The sequence below is a fragment of the Anser cygnoides genome, chromosome 1 (assembly GCF_040182565.1).
Source record: "Anser cygnoides isolate HZ-2024a breed goose chromosome 1, Taihu_goose_T2T_genome, whole genome shotgun sequence".
Lineage (NCBI taxonomy): Eukaryota > Metazoa > Chordata > Aves > Anseriformes > Anatidae > Anser > Anser cygnoides.
Genome location: NC_089873.1, coordinates 153,645,266 through 153,661,806, shown reverse-complemented (window position 1 = coordinate 153,661,806; position 16,541 = coordinate 153,645,266). Strand labels below are relative to the sequence as shown.

Genomic DNA, 16,541 nt, shown 5'->3' with positions numbered 1-16,541 from the left:
ACTCCGGCATTTGAGGAGAGATTTAAAGAGATTTAATTTTTCTTTCCATTGTTTGAAGCACTGTTCACAGAAACTTGCTCGGATTAGAGCATGCGTTTGAGGGCAGGGGTTTGAGGGCACTACGCTGTACTGGTGCTGAATCTTCTGTCAGCAGGACATTTTAAGTTTTTGACCTTTTTTTTTTTTTTGAATTCTAGAATAACTACAGTGAGCCATATAAATGATTATTTAATGTTACAAATCGGATTATTTTAATATAAATAGATTTTAAATAATTGTGGCAGTGCCCAAAGCACCCCACTCATGTCTTCAGTCACCGTTATTTGCTGATGTTGAAAATATAACTGCAAGGATGAGGCGGAAAACATTTCCTGCGCCTCTAGATGCTCTTTTCTGAAATAATCTTTTGTCTCCTCGTACAGTTTTCCTGAAGCACCGTCGCTACGCTTGCGCTGCGCTGCTCTCCCTGCGGCCCCACAGGCACCCAGAGAAGCCCGGCTCCCCGCGCCTGGTTTACGAGCCCGCTCGCTTCCCACACAGCCCCGCCTCTCCACACACGCAGCCACCATGCAGGTACCGCCACCCTTCTCCCCCCCCCCGCCGGTTCCCCGTTGCCTTTCCCTCCCGCCTTCCCCCACATCCCCCCGCAAGGCCCGGCCCGCCGGACGAGACCATGAGGGAGCAGCGGGGGGGAGACACCGAGGAGCAGCAGAGAAGCGAGGCGCCCCCCTCCCTCCGCCCGCCATCGCGCGCCGCGTCCGTTTCCGGCGCGCGCTCGTTCCCGCTCCGCCGCCGCGGGGAGGCGCCGCGCAGCGCGGGCAGGTAACGGGCAGGGGACGGGGGCGGCGGAGCGGAGCCCTTAACCCCCCCCTCCCCCCCCGCCGCCTGTGAGGGGCCTTAGTGGAGGGTGGCCGGCCGGACCGCGGGGCTGCTGCCGGGCGCTGCTCTCTCTCTCTCTCTTTTTTTTTCCCCCCACCCATTTTGTAGAATAAGAGGCACGCAAAAATATGAGGGAACCCCCGACCGCCTCTTAAGGAAAGCGGTGAAACAGACTGAATGTAACACTGTGGATTTACAGTGAGCAGAGATAAGAGTTACTGCCATTTTCTGTCAGCTTGAACTTCGCCTGCAGCAGAAGTGTGCAGGCTGCTTCAAAATTAAGCGATTTAGCGGTCTGTTAATTTGTATAAATTATTTTATGCTTTATCTACGCAAGGTATTGTGACCTTAAGGGGGCAGGAGTAATCAGCTACAATTACATAAGTGTAGGAAGCTGTTACAATCCGTGTTGAGCTCCTATGCAGGTTTATGAGGGTGTTTACTCATGATGTTTCCATCGCAGTATCACTATGGTGGTTGGCACTTCAGAAATAATAAAAAGTGCCGTTTGTAGAATTCTAGAGACGCTTATGTGTGTGTTTTGATATGTTTTGAAAGGTCTTTCAGTGTATTAGGATGTGAGCTCAGAAATAAGCTTTGTGTGTATTTTTAGGTTGACTAAGATGCCTGTACTAACTAATCGTTTCCTTTCAGGTACCTCATCAATAGCTTGCTGTGGCAATGGAGGCAATGGTGCAAACTGTGTGGTAATCACAACATAAACCAAAATATTCCTGGCTGTACAATACTCTTTCAGTACAATTCAATGCCTAACATTTCAGAAGAGGAAAAGGAGAATGGGTCTGGAAACAATGGAAACACTGGAAAGAAACATGGAAAAGAATCCCCGGAAGCTTCTCTTCATGATCCTGTAAAGCCATACTGCATGTCAGATACCTCCACTGCGTCGCTGGTGTCTAGGGGAGATGGGCATTACCCATGGGGATGTCCAGTGACTCATACACGAGAGAAATTTTATACCATTTGCTCAGACTATGCTTTTTTAAACAGAGTAACATCTATTTGTAAAAGCCCAAGTGCTTCAGTTAGTGCCTGCCTGTCGAGCAGTGCTGCCTTAAATGTTGGAAATAACACACCTAGCTTGCTGGGCGTTCAAACTGGTGCTTCAGACATAATCTACGGTGAAGATGCTAACTTGGAAGACTTGTCTGGCAGTCTTGGAAAGCTTCCGCTGGCATGGGAAATTGACAAGTCAGAGTTCAACAGCATGACCACAAACCATAAGAACAAAGCAGGTGAGGTGGTGAACATTGGATGTTGTGTTAGAGAAAGCTTATTTCAGAGCTTGCTTTTGGAGAGGGAAGGTCAGCGCTCATGTTGCTTGAGTGCTGTAGGAGAGCCTGCACATCATTTCAAACAACTTCCTCATCAGCAAAGGGGAGAGTGAGGTAGGAGGAGTGAAAGCAAAATGTAGCTGCCGGGATAAGTGGCTCTAAAACAAGACTGGCTTGTACTTTACTATGTGGGTTGTTTTGTACTTTACTGTGTGGGTTTTGTTTTTGGTGGCTTTTAAAAACTTTTCTGTAGTAGAACCCGATGCATTATGCAGTGATTATTTCTACCTGTTAAGTACAGTTCTGTCACTTGCAGAAGTGTTTGAGGGTACTTCATAGATGTGTTTTGAAAATAAAGGTGTGCTTTATTCATGATAACAAGTGAAATCATTAGTTATCTAGAAGAGCAGTTGGTTTCTGTAATGAAGTTGTATATATTCATTTGCTGTATGTTTACAGTGTTAGGAGGCCCATTTCATTACAGCTGGCTTTGCTGCCTCCTATGTGCTTTCTCAGATTGCTGCTGTGAATTGCGCTCACATACACGCATGGTTTTGTTTTGTAATTCTTTACTTATCTACAGCTGTCTGTAGCTTTTTTTTTTTCTTAACGTGTTGGCTAGCTAGTCAAATTGCAGTTTTATATCTCTTATTGTGAGACCAGTTTAGCAAAACTTAAATAGGAGTTTGGAAAATTGCCATTGTTTTTTTCATGTGTATGGGCAGTGTCCTTAAATATAAGAAGGAATGATAACATCTTACAGGATGGTCAGCTTTTCTAAAATATATGTGTTATATTTTATTTGGATATGATGGCTTCAAAATTGGACAAACACTCTAACACATGGTCCAATTCTTTTTGTTTTTCCATTGCCTCAGTGGCTTAAAAATGAGAAGACCTTAGGGGTGTGTTACTCTTGCTGAATTGATGTATAAGTTTTTGTCAGAAAGTAGCTGATTACACAGCTTAGCTTTGAAAAGCAAATGTTCAATTATGTTTTTCTGTGCATTTAATGTTCTGTGATGGGAGGTTCATGTTGGTCTCTAGTCTGGCAGCATATTTTCAGCCTTTTAGGATCTTCAAAGAATGTGTTTCTGGGACAGCTGATAAAACTCATCAGGAAGTTTTCAGATTGACTGCTTTCTCTGAACAGTTGAGGAGATCATCATTAATTCTTTTCAGAAAAACATGATGTTGTTTATGTACCTAACGGGTGCTTTGGGATTTTACAGACCTGTTGAAAATCTTGATTGGTTATTTTATCCTTCAATTAATATTTAGTCCCAGTTTGCGAGCACTAACACAGCCGTCATCTGTTATTTGAGGTGCATGCTATTACTAAAAATATTTATGGAGAAAGATATAAAAGGTAAGCAAGGCATTCATTTGTTTCTGAAATCTGCTTTGCAGGCAATATGAAGAAACAAGGGACAAAGAAAAAATCTGTGGAAAAAAAAAGCAAACAATACAGGGAGTGTCCTCAGCGCTCTGCTCTTGAGGATGTGAAGGAGAGGAAAGTGTTGGACCTCCGGAGATGGTAGTATTTATGAAATGCATTTCAGGTTATCCCCATAAAATTTATGGGTAGACACCACTGCTGGTTATTTTATTTAAGACTCCTTAGTTACATCTTAATCGTACAATACAATACAACTACTGTATGCGTTTGTTAAACATATGCACACTAAATCTTGTACTTTCTAAAGTAAGAGAAAGAATGAGATCTTCCCTCCCATCAGCTGAAATTCTAAGAACATTTTTGTTTTTAAAGAACTTCTTTCAGTATGGAAAAAAAATGTGAGGGTTCAGTGTTTAAAAAAAGTTGCAAGTTCACTAGCATGGTCTTGCAAAAATTAAGTGTAGAGCTGATGTATATTGCTCCTGATTTTTCTTTTCAGTTGGAAATACTAGATCAGAACCCGTCAGTTCTGTGAATGTATATCATATGAGCATAGTTCACTCAGTTCAATGAACTCCTCTGGTTCTTATTGTATGTCTATGACATAAGGAAGTTAGACTGGAGAATCTGCAGCCCAGACAGCATTCTTTGTTAGATTGTCACAAATGCAGTTTACTGAAAGTTCGTATGTTAGAAGAGACAGGATCAAACTATGTTGTATTAGCATAGAACCGTTTTTCCTACAGGATCATTTTTACAGAACCCCTATGATGCTGTTAGAAATTTGACCTGTTTGTATGATAGTGAGTAGTGATATCTGACAAGCATAAAGAAATGTATTAGTATGTTTGCTCCTTTTTTTTGTTGTTGTTGTTGAAGTATACATTCTTTTATACAATAAGAGTGAAAACTTGTAGTAGAGCTTGGCACTTCAGGGGCATGACACAAAGAAAAGAAGTTCAGGTTGCTCAAGTAACCAAATCAAGAATTCTTACTGATGTGTTTGTTGTTTTTGTTGTTTTAGGTATTGTATTAGCCGACCTCAGTATAAGACTTCTTGTGGAATTTCTTCACTAGTATCTTGCTGGAATTTCTTATATAGTACGCTGGGAGCTGGCAGGTAAGTCACACTTACATACCCTTTTGCCTCTAAAGAGTTTAAAATGTGGTGTTAATTTCTTTATTAAACAATTTCTTTTTTTTTTTTTTTTTTTTCAGTTTGCCACCTATTACTCAAGAAGAAGCTTTACACATACTGGGTTTTCAACCCCCATTTGAAGACATTAGGTTTGGTCCATTCACTGGAAACACAACTTTAATGAGGTATGCTTGATTCTTTTGATGCAGCCAAATAGTTAATAGATGCAAAACTGTCATGATAAAAACTAGATCATACAATCTCTAAAGACACGGTAGTAATTCATTTATTTAAAAAAAAAAAAAAACTAAAAACAACTAGTCATCTTAAGTTTTAAAATAACAGAGCATATCTGGGTGCTCTGACGGTGTCCAACAACTTTTCAAAGGGTTTTTACACTAGCCATTATGTATGGTGCAGGTGTTGTTAGATCATGAGAACGTGAAATTGTATTAAATTTTTTGTTTCAGTTTGATTAATGGTTGTACGAATGAATCCATCTCCTGGTTAGGAAATCTGTTCTTTACCCTCATTCTGTTCTTTACCCTTATTTTCCTGTCATTGTTAAATGCATGTTAATGTCATTAAGATAGCCTGAAATGACTCTTGATACATTAGTAGCTTTATGTAAAAAAAAAAAAAAAAAAAAAATGAAATAATGAGTTCATTGCACCTTTGCACAAAGGAGCTATTCAGGATGAGGTGCGTAGGTGAAGATGGGGCTGGAGTCACAGAAGGCTTGAACTTTCAAATTCTTTCCTTTCTGCTCTGTTGCTTCCTGATCTTGAGGAGTTAGGTCTAAAATCTTTGTCCATTCTTTGTTTTACTAAACTCATAAAAACTTTTAGAATTAAACAGGGCCTCGAGGTTTGAACATCTTAAAAAGGCTTTGATGCATTACCCGTTTATGAGATTCAAAAATTTTGCTGTTTCTTACAAGCCTTGTGAATCACGTTTGATCTAGTTAGTATTTTTTGAATGCAATATATATGTTTTGGCACAGAATGTGGGCACTGGATTTGAAAATGTGGGAGCAGTCTGTTCTTAAATAGTAGCATACTGTCTAGATCATTGTAGACTGTCATGAAAACTTCTTCCGTGCCTTAGAAGACTCAGATCCAGATTTTGCATCTCTTAGGAGTACGTCAGCCGTTATAGAACAAGCTGACAGAATATTCTGTCTCTTTATGGCAACAGTCTGTACAGCAAAAAGTAAAACCTGGCATCCTTCCTCCTGTTCCCCAGTGAGTGCCCTACGTGCTGCAGAAAAGTTACCTTTGTTTATCTGTTTGTTTTTCTTGCTGTTCAAACCGCTTTAAGCATTTGGCAGACTGTAAAACAGGAGGGCTGAGAGACAAACCCATCCTAACATAGTTTTATGATTGAGGTATACTACCTTGGGGGAGGTAAATTTGAATCTTGTAATGCTCTGAAGTAAATATCTGAGACAAAATCCTCTTGGCAGACCTGCTGTCACTTTCTGCTGTGAGGAGTTCTGGTACTGGACTTCCGTGATGCTTTGGGAATGTAAAATTGATACCCGATGCAGAATGTCCCACTGAAGTCTCCTGCCTTCTAATGTCTTAGAAAATTTCTGTTGTATACCTTACAAATCACGGCTGAAGTTTGGCACTTCAGAATTTGAGTGTCTTTTTAAAGGCTGAGTAGTTGAAAGTTAGATGTGCCTGAACTGAACAGAATAGGACCAACATTTCTAAACCTAGCCCTCTGTTTATTGTGGTTCTATATCACCTCTGGAAAAGCAAAGTGAAAGGAAAGGTTTTGAATATTTATTTACATTCTTAGAATGATCTGTTTGCGTTATGTACCCTGGTCATCTGCAATTTGTATGCTAGTGTGGTAGGTGCTTAGTAGCACACTGAGGCTTCTTTTCTAAACTGCTAAGCAGAGAGAAGTGTGAGAAAAGAAAATTGAATTTAATAACTATTGGGTTACTACAGTCTTTAAGCTTATTGTTTCAGATGGTTTAGGCAAATAAATGATCACTTCCATATCAAGGGATGCTCATATGTTCTGTATAAACCTCATGGGAAGAACAAGACAGCTGGAGAAACTGGTAAGCAGCTAATCCTAAAGCATTCATCTTACAGTATATAAAGTGAAAAAGTCCCACAACGTGCAGCATTTGACAGGACAAATAATTAGTATTGTTTCAAGTTTCAGATAAGGTATCAAATAACTCCAAATTGTCTGATTTTTCTAATTTTACTTTCTCCCTTATTTTGCTAATACTTTCATCTGTAATGTTTAAAAAATAAGATGCATTCTCTGATTCTGTGTGGTTTCAATCACAAAGATGGAATTTTAAGGTATCCAGGTTTCCTGGAAGAGGTATTTACTGTAATACTGGGGGAGCAGCACATTTTTATTTCAACATTTTGGAAATCTCTTTATAAAAATTCAGAATGTAGCACCAAAGTATTATTGTAATACCTTTATTATATGTTTTGTACTTCTAAAATATATTTTTAAGTTAGTGCACTCATTTGTTATACCTGCCATTAGCTAACATCTGACTCTAAATGTTAGGTGATTACTTTCAACTTGCTGCTGAAGCTGCGTTTTTATGCATACTTTTAAGTGAGCTATCTAAAGAGAAGTTACGGTTTTATATACAGTTTATTAGCCTTTGGCTCAGTCTGGTTACTTGTCTTCTAACTGGAAGGGTAGTTTAAAAGGATAAAACCATGATGAAAAGTTATGGGACAGATTATTGAAATGGGTATCCCAGCAAACTGTTCTTCACTTATCAATTGTATGTTCAGCTATTTTTTGAAATTCTCAAGCGGGATACCACATTTCAGCGTCTTTTCTCACATTCCCTGAAACTGAGCACTGTAGTTACGTTACAGAATATGGTATCCTCAAATATGGGAGGTGATCCTAGGACTATTAAGAAGCTCATGATATCTAAGTGTTTGAAAAGCTTTCAGGTGTTTTGGTAGTGTCATTGCTGCATGACTTCACTTCATCTGACTAGAGCAGTGGGATTGCTTTATGTTGCAATGTCTATTTCCTAAATTGAGATACTTTTGCTTCTTTTTTGCAGAAAAAGTAATTTTTAATGTTTTTGATCTACATCTAATGCATACTGTATATTCCATTTCTCTAGAAAAGTCTATGGGGCAAATGTTAACTTTTTTTGTACCAGGCAGGAAACAAACTAGGTTACAAGTTTTAAATGAACACTGTATTTTGTGTGTGCTGTTAGATCACATCCTCTAATTGGAAAACTAACGAACAAAATACCCAACAACAAAAAAACAGGTGTAACTATTTTATATTAGGAAATAAGTCTCTCTCTCTCTTTTTTTTTTTTCCTAAATATGATGTGCAGGATTAAAGCACTGTGGACTGTAACATTAACTTTCTTTTGTAGCCTTGGGAGCCCTCGCAAAGCTAACACGTGGACTGAAAGAGGAATCAATGGCCTACATCTACCATTGCCAGAACCATTATTTTTGTCCAATTGGATTTGAAGCAACCCCAGTAAAGGCTAGTAAAGCATATAGGTAAGATGATATGCTTATGCTTATCTTAGTGGAGAAATGTACAAAAAGAAATTCCTGCAAGTTGATACCACTTTTTTCCCCAAAATAACGTTTCATGTTATGTTGTAAAAGCATTTATGTTTGAAATAGCAAAACACTACTGTAGTTTGAAAGGATTGACTTAACAAAACTAAACACAACTGAGCAAGCTAGATTGAGAGAACTTAAACAGAAAACCATAATGGTACTAAGAAGATGCTAAAAGATGTGTATGTAAGTAGGGTAGTTATCTACCTGAAGGGCAAATGAAGAAAGCTAGCCTGAAAAATACAACCCCGTATACCAAAAAAAGTAAGGTGACTGCAGGTGAGTGTGTTTGTGACTTTCTTTATAAATGAGAAGCAAAAAGCCTAGCAGTGATATTAATCCATTGTGAAGTAAATATAAAATCTGTAACTGCAGAAACAAGTGTTTGTGGATGGGGAGAACAGGATCTTGTAGTACAGCCAGCAGTATGGTGATCATGTACTTTTTTTTTTTCCAGTGTTGACTAAGAAAGATGATAGAATGTTAAAACTGGAATTTAAGGCTTAGGAAAGTAACTAATTGAATAATTTGTTACCAAGAATCTTGAAAAGAGGGAGGGGTAGAAGCTTGAAGGGATCTCTGAACTATCATAGGATGTTTGTCTTTTTTAAACAACTCTTGAAATGATGAAGTACTTTTGAAAGACCAGGAGAAACTTGATTTGCCAGTTGTTTTAGAATGAAAATATGACAACTTGAATAATTTCAGATTTGTCAGGGTGACATTACTCAGGATAAAATAATGGGATAGTTGATACAGATTTCAATTAAATACAGGTTTAAAATGAGGGTAATATCATTGGTATTCATACTGAATTTAGGGGATACCCTTGATTTAAAAAACAAAAACAAACACAAATTGCCTCAAGATTATGAAAATTTTCAGCCTTAGCAAATTTTATCTGAGGTTTTGTAAGGCATTTTACTTGCTGCTATGCTGAGTGTAGTTTGGTTTGCATCATTCACAGAATCATATTCAATTAAGTTGTTTTTCCTGTCTCAAAGTGCTTGCAAGCACAGTATGTACTGCAGGTTTGTGTTGCACTCTCAGGGTTCACCTGTTGGTCGATATTTAGTAGTATTATCAATAAGCATAAGAAAATCTCTGACAAAATTAGCAGATACTGATAGCATGGAGTACTAACCAATGAAGAGAATAGTTGCTGATGCAAGGTGAGTCTCATTCTTGCATTTTTCTTACCAAGCAGTGTGTGTTTTGCTGTGTTGAAAGCTGTAGTGTCACACCAAGGAATGAAGAATGCTAGCTCTGCTTCTAAAGTTCAGAGTGGTATTTATGTGGAGGCAATAAAGCTTAATCATATGAATCTCATTTGTTCCCAGTGTGAGGCTGTGACCAAGGGGTTAATTAAGCTTTTAGTATATGAACAAAAGAATACAGAAGGTGTGGGTTTTTTAATTACAATTCCATTCATTGACATGCCATTTGAGTGACAAGAGTTAAGAAAATGTGCCCCAAATAGACATCCAACACATCAATCTGCTTAAGTTTACCAAAAGGTTCATGACTTGCTTACTCCATCACTTACTAAGAATGTGCACTGGGAGAGAAAAGGAGTTTAAAAAAAAATACATATATATACTAGATTGAAAGTGCAGTTAAAGTAGTAGTGTGGTCCAATGTGTGGAAACTTAAGATGCCTTATATATCTAGTTTGAATTTATATTGGTTAGAAATGAACAAGAGCAAGGATTTGAATACTTTACCTATGGTGGAAATGTATTGTCAGTCACTTGTGATGTTATTTTTAAGACAGTATTGGATTTTTTTTCTTTCCCCTAACAAAAGGCTTTCTCTCCTAAAAATGTAACATGAAGAAATGAGTTCAAGGAGCTTTTACACTCTTCTTTTAGGCTTGAGTTCAAACTAGGGAAGCATCCTGTTCTCTTTGTATCTTCTGATATCTTACTGGGAATAATTATGTTTAGACTCCAGAAGCACAGTCGATAGATTCTGCAGCAGTTCTTGTTTACCTGTTTTTGCATTCTAGTTATAAGAAAAAGCTTTTATTTGAAAATAAAACTAAGAATATTTAAGGTTAAAAAGAAATGGGTAGATAGGCTGCTCAGCTGAGCTTAGTAGACAGTTCTTAGGTCACCCACAGACTTCCTGTATGATCTTAGGTTGCTGGATTTGGACTCGGGAGACCTGGGTTCAGTTCCCAGTTCAACCACAGACTTCCAGTGTGACTTTAGGTAAGTCAATTAATCTATCCCGTGTCTTGTAGAATGATGGCATACATTGTTATTTTACAGGGAATTATAAGAATAAGTAAACGAATTGTTGCAAGCGGTAAGGCCATATGTATGCTGTCTAATTACTACCGCAGAAAATTCTTAGGTTTTGTCACGGTTGAAAATAAATTAGTTTTTCACAGGATAATTACACACAGGAAGTCACAGAACAAGCCTGTGTATCTCATCAGTCTGCCCTTAGGTCTGTCACAAATTTTCCCTGAACCAGCTACTACAGGCTTTAAGTTTCCTGAAATTAATTAACTTGAATCTGTATCAGTTGAGGATTTTGTTTGTTTTTTACTGTGTTGGATGCTTAGGAGGAAGCGGTTGAAGTTACCAGTTATTTTCATACAGGTTACCCTGTGGCTTTTAGTAATAGCTGTTAAGTGGGGTGTAGTTTGAAAAGAGTGGAAGGGGCTCTTCCATAGCTCTGGCAGAAGTCAAAACTGGGGAAGAAGTTTGTTCCACCCTCATGTGGCTTTCCACAACTCTTATTTGATTTTTTTTTTTTGCATATGTTTAGTATTATATTAGACCGTCTTACTGAGTAACACTGTTTTTGAAGAAGATTTGTCTTTCTCCCGAGCAATAAGCAATAGCACTTCTATCTTGCTTTCAAGCTTTGTGAAACAGAAAGCTTCTCTGTAGGCAATTGCAAACGCTATAGGAGCTGGTTTTAGTTTGGCTGAGAAAAAAAATAAATTAGAAAATCCTTAAAAAATGAATATGTGTATGTATAGAATGTTAATCTATTTTTTCTTTAGTATGCACAATAAATCTTACTAGGATTGTGTCCTCTATTGAACAGAGGTCGTGTCTTGCAGCAAGAAGTAGAGTATTGGATCTTAATTGGAGAGCCGAGCAGAAAACATCCAACGATACACTGTAAAAGGTATGTTACTTGGTAAGAATTCTAAATGCTTTTTCTTTAAGAACAGTTTGTATATATCTACTTGGAGCTACTGACTGACTTATTTGTTCAAAAGAACAAATATAACGTAGTTTTAAGAGAAACAGGTGCTTTAATGAGAAACTTCTTGTTGACCTTAAGGCTGGCTCTGCGGTTGTAGATCATGTGGCAGGATGTGTGTTGGTTGCTGAAAGCCAAAGCCTGTTTCTCTCGAGTGTGACAGAGCTTGTATTAGTCAGGCCGAAAAGACACGCAGGGTGCCTGCAATCATGCCAATTGTGATTTATAGGCCATGCGAACCTTGGATGAGTTTATGCTGCAATTCATGAAGTACTAGACTGCGTTTTGGGAATGCACTGGATATCTCAACATCTCCTAGCGTAGGCATAGGTACAGCCTGTAATCTGCTGCATTGTTCACTTATGTTCGTGGTGAACTCTGTTTCCTAAGAAGTTGATGACTAAATTAGACACACGTACAGAGCTACAGAGCTAGAGGGTTCTATATGGAAGTCTCATTGATTAGTTATATTTGTCATGATAAATGAGTTGAACAGTTTTCTCAGCTTTACTTGACATGCTGGTTCATAATGCTTAATTCCTGGAAGGAGGGAACAGTACAAAAGAATTGTATTTCTCAGGAAACCAGTTCCAGTTTTACCAAATAAATTCTTTGCTATGCACACAAGTTAACGCTGGAGTGATTTTTTTTTGTTGTTGCTACATTGGGAAAAGAGCTGTTTGGAAAGAGAAGAACCACACAAAATTTTCTTTGTTTCCTCTTTATTTTCCTAGTTGTGTTGAAAAAATTTTTGAAAGTGCTGATCTGATGGTTTGATAGTCAGTCAGATCGATCCCAGTACCTAAAACTTGATTTTCTTTGGTGATGTGACTATATTCACAGCAGTAAATACCTGCGTATTTTGGACTACTGAGATTGAGTGCAACAAAATAAGAAACATATTATGCATGTGGTTGCTGTGTTGAAAAAACAGAATACTATGCATCCTGCTAACAGACATTTGTCCTGTGGTGTTTGAGCTACAGATGGCACAGCAAAAGCTTTTTGAATATAGAATACAAACTCTGTAATATTATTTTTGATCATAGAGACATTTGTCTTCCTGCCTTAGTCCCACCAAGAGCTAGCAAAAGTTCTATGTTTCAGGTACGAGGGCAAAAAGGTTGGGGTGAAAATCTATTTTCTGAACTTGGAAGGTTATGTTAAAAAGAAACAAGTAATTAGACATTGAAAGAACTGGAAAGGTGATGTGCAGGCTTAAAGATGTGTAGAATGTGGGGATATTTGTTTCAGGCTAGAAGGAGCTACGAAAGCTTGAAGAGCTGAGTAAACAGGGTAGTTTATTACAAATGGGACTTGAATAGAATGGAAAGTGAGTTACAGTGAGAGCTGTCTGGTGAACACAGTTAGCGGATGAGCAAAACAAGGGTTCAAATGAAACACTATAAAACAGCAAGAGGATTAAATACAGTAAAAGGAATGTTTCTCCTTGCCTAAAACGCTTTGCTTCTCTCTTTTACAAACTGATGATTTGGTAAGCAACGCAACTAATGACTCACGATACTCTTACTCATTTTGGAAGCTGTTTGCCAAGAGCAGCAATAATCACCCAAATGCTTTGATTAAAAGTGAAGCTTTTATATCTAGCTTGATATCTCCAATACTGAGACTTTTTTTACATATCTTTATACAGTTGTTTATCTTTAAATCACTGTTAAAGACTACTTAAAGGTTCAGATCTCTATTTACACGTGTGTACAGGTGTCTTAGTGGTGGTGAGGCTTCATATTGTCAGCCAAGTAGTAATAATCTTATTCTGCAGGTGGACGGATATTGTCACTGACCTAAATACCCAAAATCCAGAATATCTAGATATTCGACACCTAGAGAGAGGATTGCAGCATCGAAAAACAAAGAAGGTAAGGTAAACTTATTAAGGTGGGAGGAAAATTCATGGTAGAGTTTGGCAAACCTATTCATACTTAAGCAGTGTAAGATAACTTTACTAAAAAAATAAGTAATGCAGAAGACAAGTCAAATGTGGATAGTCAAATACCAGTCATTTATATTTACTTGCAGGACAAGATATGATACAGCAGTAGCCTGACATATGCTAGGGTAAACCAGGATGTCTGTGTATACCATATATTTGGTCACAATATTTAACCTTCTCGGCTTAAAATATAGCTGCAGCAAGTATAGCAGTATTCTACAGATAAATTATGGACTCATCCTCTTGATGCACAACCTTCCAGCTGTGCGTAATCTGGAAAGAAAATACAGTAGGGTTGCATCAAACCTAGAACCCATGGGCATCTGCTCTTTGTACTTACTGATAATACATACAGTTGTCTTTCCAATAGCTAGGGCCATATATTGTGGGTGGGGGTTGTATCTAATTTCCAGATTAAAAGTCTATGAGAAATCCAGATCTTCAGTCTATGAGGCTGAAGAGATGATTTCAAATGTGGAGACACTATGGAAGATCGTGTCAGCAACATGAGAATGGACTGGAACAAATAATTTGCATGAAAATAGCTGGAGGGTGAAAAGACTAGCAGAAGATAGGTTATACTAGCCCATGAAAGATAAAATAGATAACTTAAAAAGATGAGAGAGACAGTAGCTGAATCTAGAAATTGATCAAAATTGATTGAATAGAGGTTTTTTAGTTTGTGGGTACGGTGGTGGTGTGGTTGTAGGGTTTTTTTTTTTTTTTTTTCTGTTTTAAGAATTCTGTTACCTGGAAGGATCTTTGTTTCAAATATCTACTTATGTTACAAAAGTGCCTATGTGCATTTAATGAATAACCTTTTTACTTCGATTAGGTTGGAGGAAATCTTCATTGCATCATTGCCTTTCAGAGACTTAACTGGCAAAGATTTGGTCCTTGGAATTTTCCGTTTGGAAATGTCAGACAGGATAAACAATCCCAAACACAAGGACAAGGTATCGCCAAATCTGAGAGTGAAGACAATATCTCTAAAAAACAACATGGACGACTGGGTCGATCTTTCAGTGCCGGTTTCCATCAGGAATCTACGTGGAAAAAATCTAATCTTCATGAGAGGAGGAACAGCGGGTATCAGAGCTATAATGATTATGATGGAAATGATTAAAATTAACTTTAGATAATAGAGTTGATATATCAAAGTTAGTTTTAATCAAGATATGGTAGGGATTTATTAGTCCTAGGTTATGTACGAATAAAAATTATTGTTTAAGATACAGCTTCATAATTATTGAATAAATCTGATTATATGGTTGCAATGGATGAGATCTGATACATAAACTGACATATAAGCACAGATTGTTGTACTTTTGTAATCAAAAGCAAATATGACAGCAAAAACCAATCACTTATTTTGAAATAATTGTACTATATCCTGAACTGTGAAGACAAAAGAGCAGATTGAAATTAGTCAATGTAATAATCAGACTTAATTGAAAATACTTAATACTCAAAAGCATGAAAATGTAATATGACTTCATAAAAAGGGTTATTCTGCATATGGTGTGAGGATAAAAGTAAATAATTGCCTTTCTTTTCAACGGTCCATTTTATTAAAGCTGCTCATACGCAGTGCAAAGAAAAATCACGAAGGTTGGGAAAAACACCTTGTCAGATTTACAAAGTGAATGTATGTTCTCAGTCTAGTTCCCACTAGAGTTCTGTCAGTCAGATAATCATATTCTGTCAAGTAGTTCCCAGTTCCTTTTCCCTTTTCTGGATGCCTGTTTTAGGCTGAGGGGAATCACTGGTGGCAGGGAAGGTTTGGGGATGGGGGGACATTCTTTGCTGCTTTTGCTCTGTGGGTACAGTAGCTGATTTCTTATCCTGGGAGCTTGAGAGCACTGACTCGCTTAACACAAGCTTGGGAAATTCAGTTTTATAAAGCTGCATTTCCCATTAGCCCAACGAGCTGGCTGAACACAGGGTTCTCTTGGCAGTTCTTTTCCTTGTTCAATCTTAAAACTTGTTTTTGTGCTGCTCTTTTAATTTTGTATGATGGTAATGCAAGTGCCGAAAACTGCTGGCAGTCCTTATGATATACTGGGGGTCCTGGTGGACAGTGGGATGACTGTGAGCCAGCACTGTGCCCTTGTGGCCGAGAAGGCCAATGGCACCCTAGGGTGTATCGGGAGGGGTGTGGTTAGTAGGTCGAGAGAGGTTCTCCTCCCCCTCTACTCTGCCCTGGTGAGACCACATCTAGAATATTGCATCCAGTTCTGGGCCTTTCAGTTCAAGAAGGACAGGGAACTGCTTGAGAGAGCCCTGTGCAGAGCCACGAGGATGATTAAGGGAGTGGAGCATCTCCCTTACAAGGCAAGGCTGAGGGAGCTGGGTCTCTAGCTTGGAGAAGACTGAGGGGTGACCTTATTAACATTTATAAATATGTAAAGGGTGAGTGTCAGGAGGATGGAGCCAGGCTCTTCTCAGTGATACCCAATGAGAGGATAAGGGGCAATGGGTGCAAGCTGGAACATAGGAGATTCTGCTTAAATATGAGACAAAACTTCTTTACAGTGAGGGTGACAGAGCACTGGAACAGGCTGCCCGGGGGGGTTGTGGAGTCTCCTTCTCTGGAGACTTTCGAAACCTGCCTGGATGTGTTCCTGTGTGACCTGATCTAGGTGTTCCTGCTCTGGCAGGGGGATTGGACTAGGTGATCTTCCAAGGTCCCTTCCAATCCCTAACATTCTGTCATTCTTTGACACCTCTAGAGGGCCAGCAAACGATTCAGGTTTTTCCAGGTGTCTGCGTGCAGTCCCTTTGTTTTTTCCCTCCCCGGTTTGGGGTTCATTCAGGTGTTTGCCCAAACGCATCTCAGCAGTTGTACCTTTGTGTGTGTGAACGTTTGTACCTGCTCAAGGATTCATTTTTTCGACATAAACTGATTTCTCATGGAACGCAGGGTTTTTGTAGGTTGCTGCTTTTGTTAAACCAAAAACGGGATACTTTCAGACTTTTGCTCATTCAATAAAATTTGTTTTCTACTTTGTCTTTTGTTTGTTCCTGGAGTGGTGGCCCTACAGTTACTAGA

General features: G+C 38.5%; 1 protein-coding gene across 5 annotated transcripts; it reads left to right on the top strand.

Annotated features, from left to right (window-relative positions):
• The first annotated feature begins 325 nt into the window (after positions 1–325).
• On the top strand, positions 326–16,499 carry BIVM (basic, immunoglobulin-like variable motif containing). Of its 5 annotated transcripts, none has more exons than XM_048072674.2 (11): positions 326–573; positions 1,534–2,135; positions 3,585–3,711; positions 4,598–4,693; positions 4,792–4,896; positions 6,694–6,788; positions 8,112–8,244; positions 10,452–10,523; positions 11,374–11,457; positions 13,319–13,415; positions 14,325–16,499. In XM_048072674.2, exons 2-11 carry the CDS (start codon positions 1,646–1,648, stop codon positions 14,613–14,615), a joined length of 1,590 nt encoding a protein of 529 aa, XP_047928631.1. In that variant the 5' UTR covers positions 326–573; positions 1,534–1,645; the 3' UTR covers positions 14,616–16,499. The 5 variants fall into 5 exon arrangements, with proteins under 5 accessions (XP_047928631.1, XP_047928630.2, XP_047928629.2 ...); XM_048072672.2 differs by lacking the exon at positions 326–573 and adding an exon at positions 651–822; XM_013174461.3 differs by lacking the exon at positions 326–573 and adding an exon at positions 933–1,077.
• The last annotated feature ends 42 nt before the right edge of the window (positions 16,500–16,541 follow it).

Bases quoted from the DNA above. Each gene is read 5' to 3' on its own strand.
- BIVM (XM_048072672.2), top strand. From the start codon at position 674: ATGAGGGAGCAGCGGGGGGGAGACACCGAGGAGCAGCAGAGAAGCGAG. The intron at 4,694-4,791 runs GTAAGTCACACT...TTTTTTTTTCAG, and splicing joins AGTACGCTGGGAGCTGGCAG to TTTGCCACCTATTACTCAAG. The intron at 11,458-13,318 runs GTATGTTACTTG...CTTATTCTGCAG, and splicing joins CCAACGATACACTGTAAAAG to GTGGACGGATATTGTCACTG.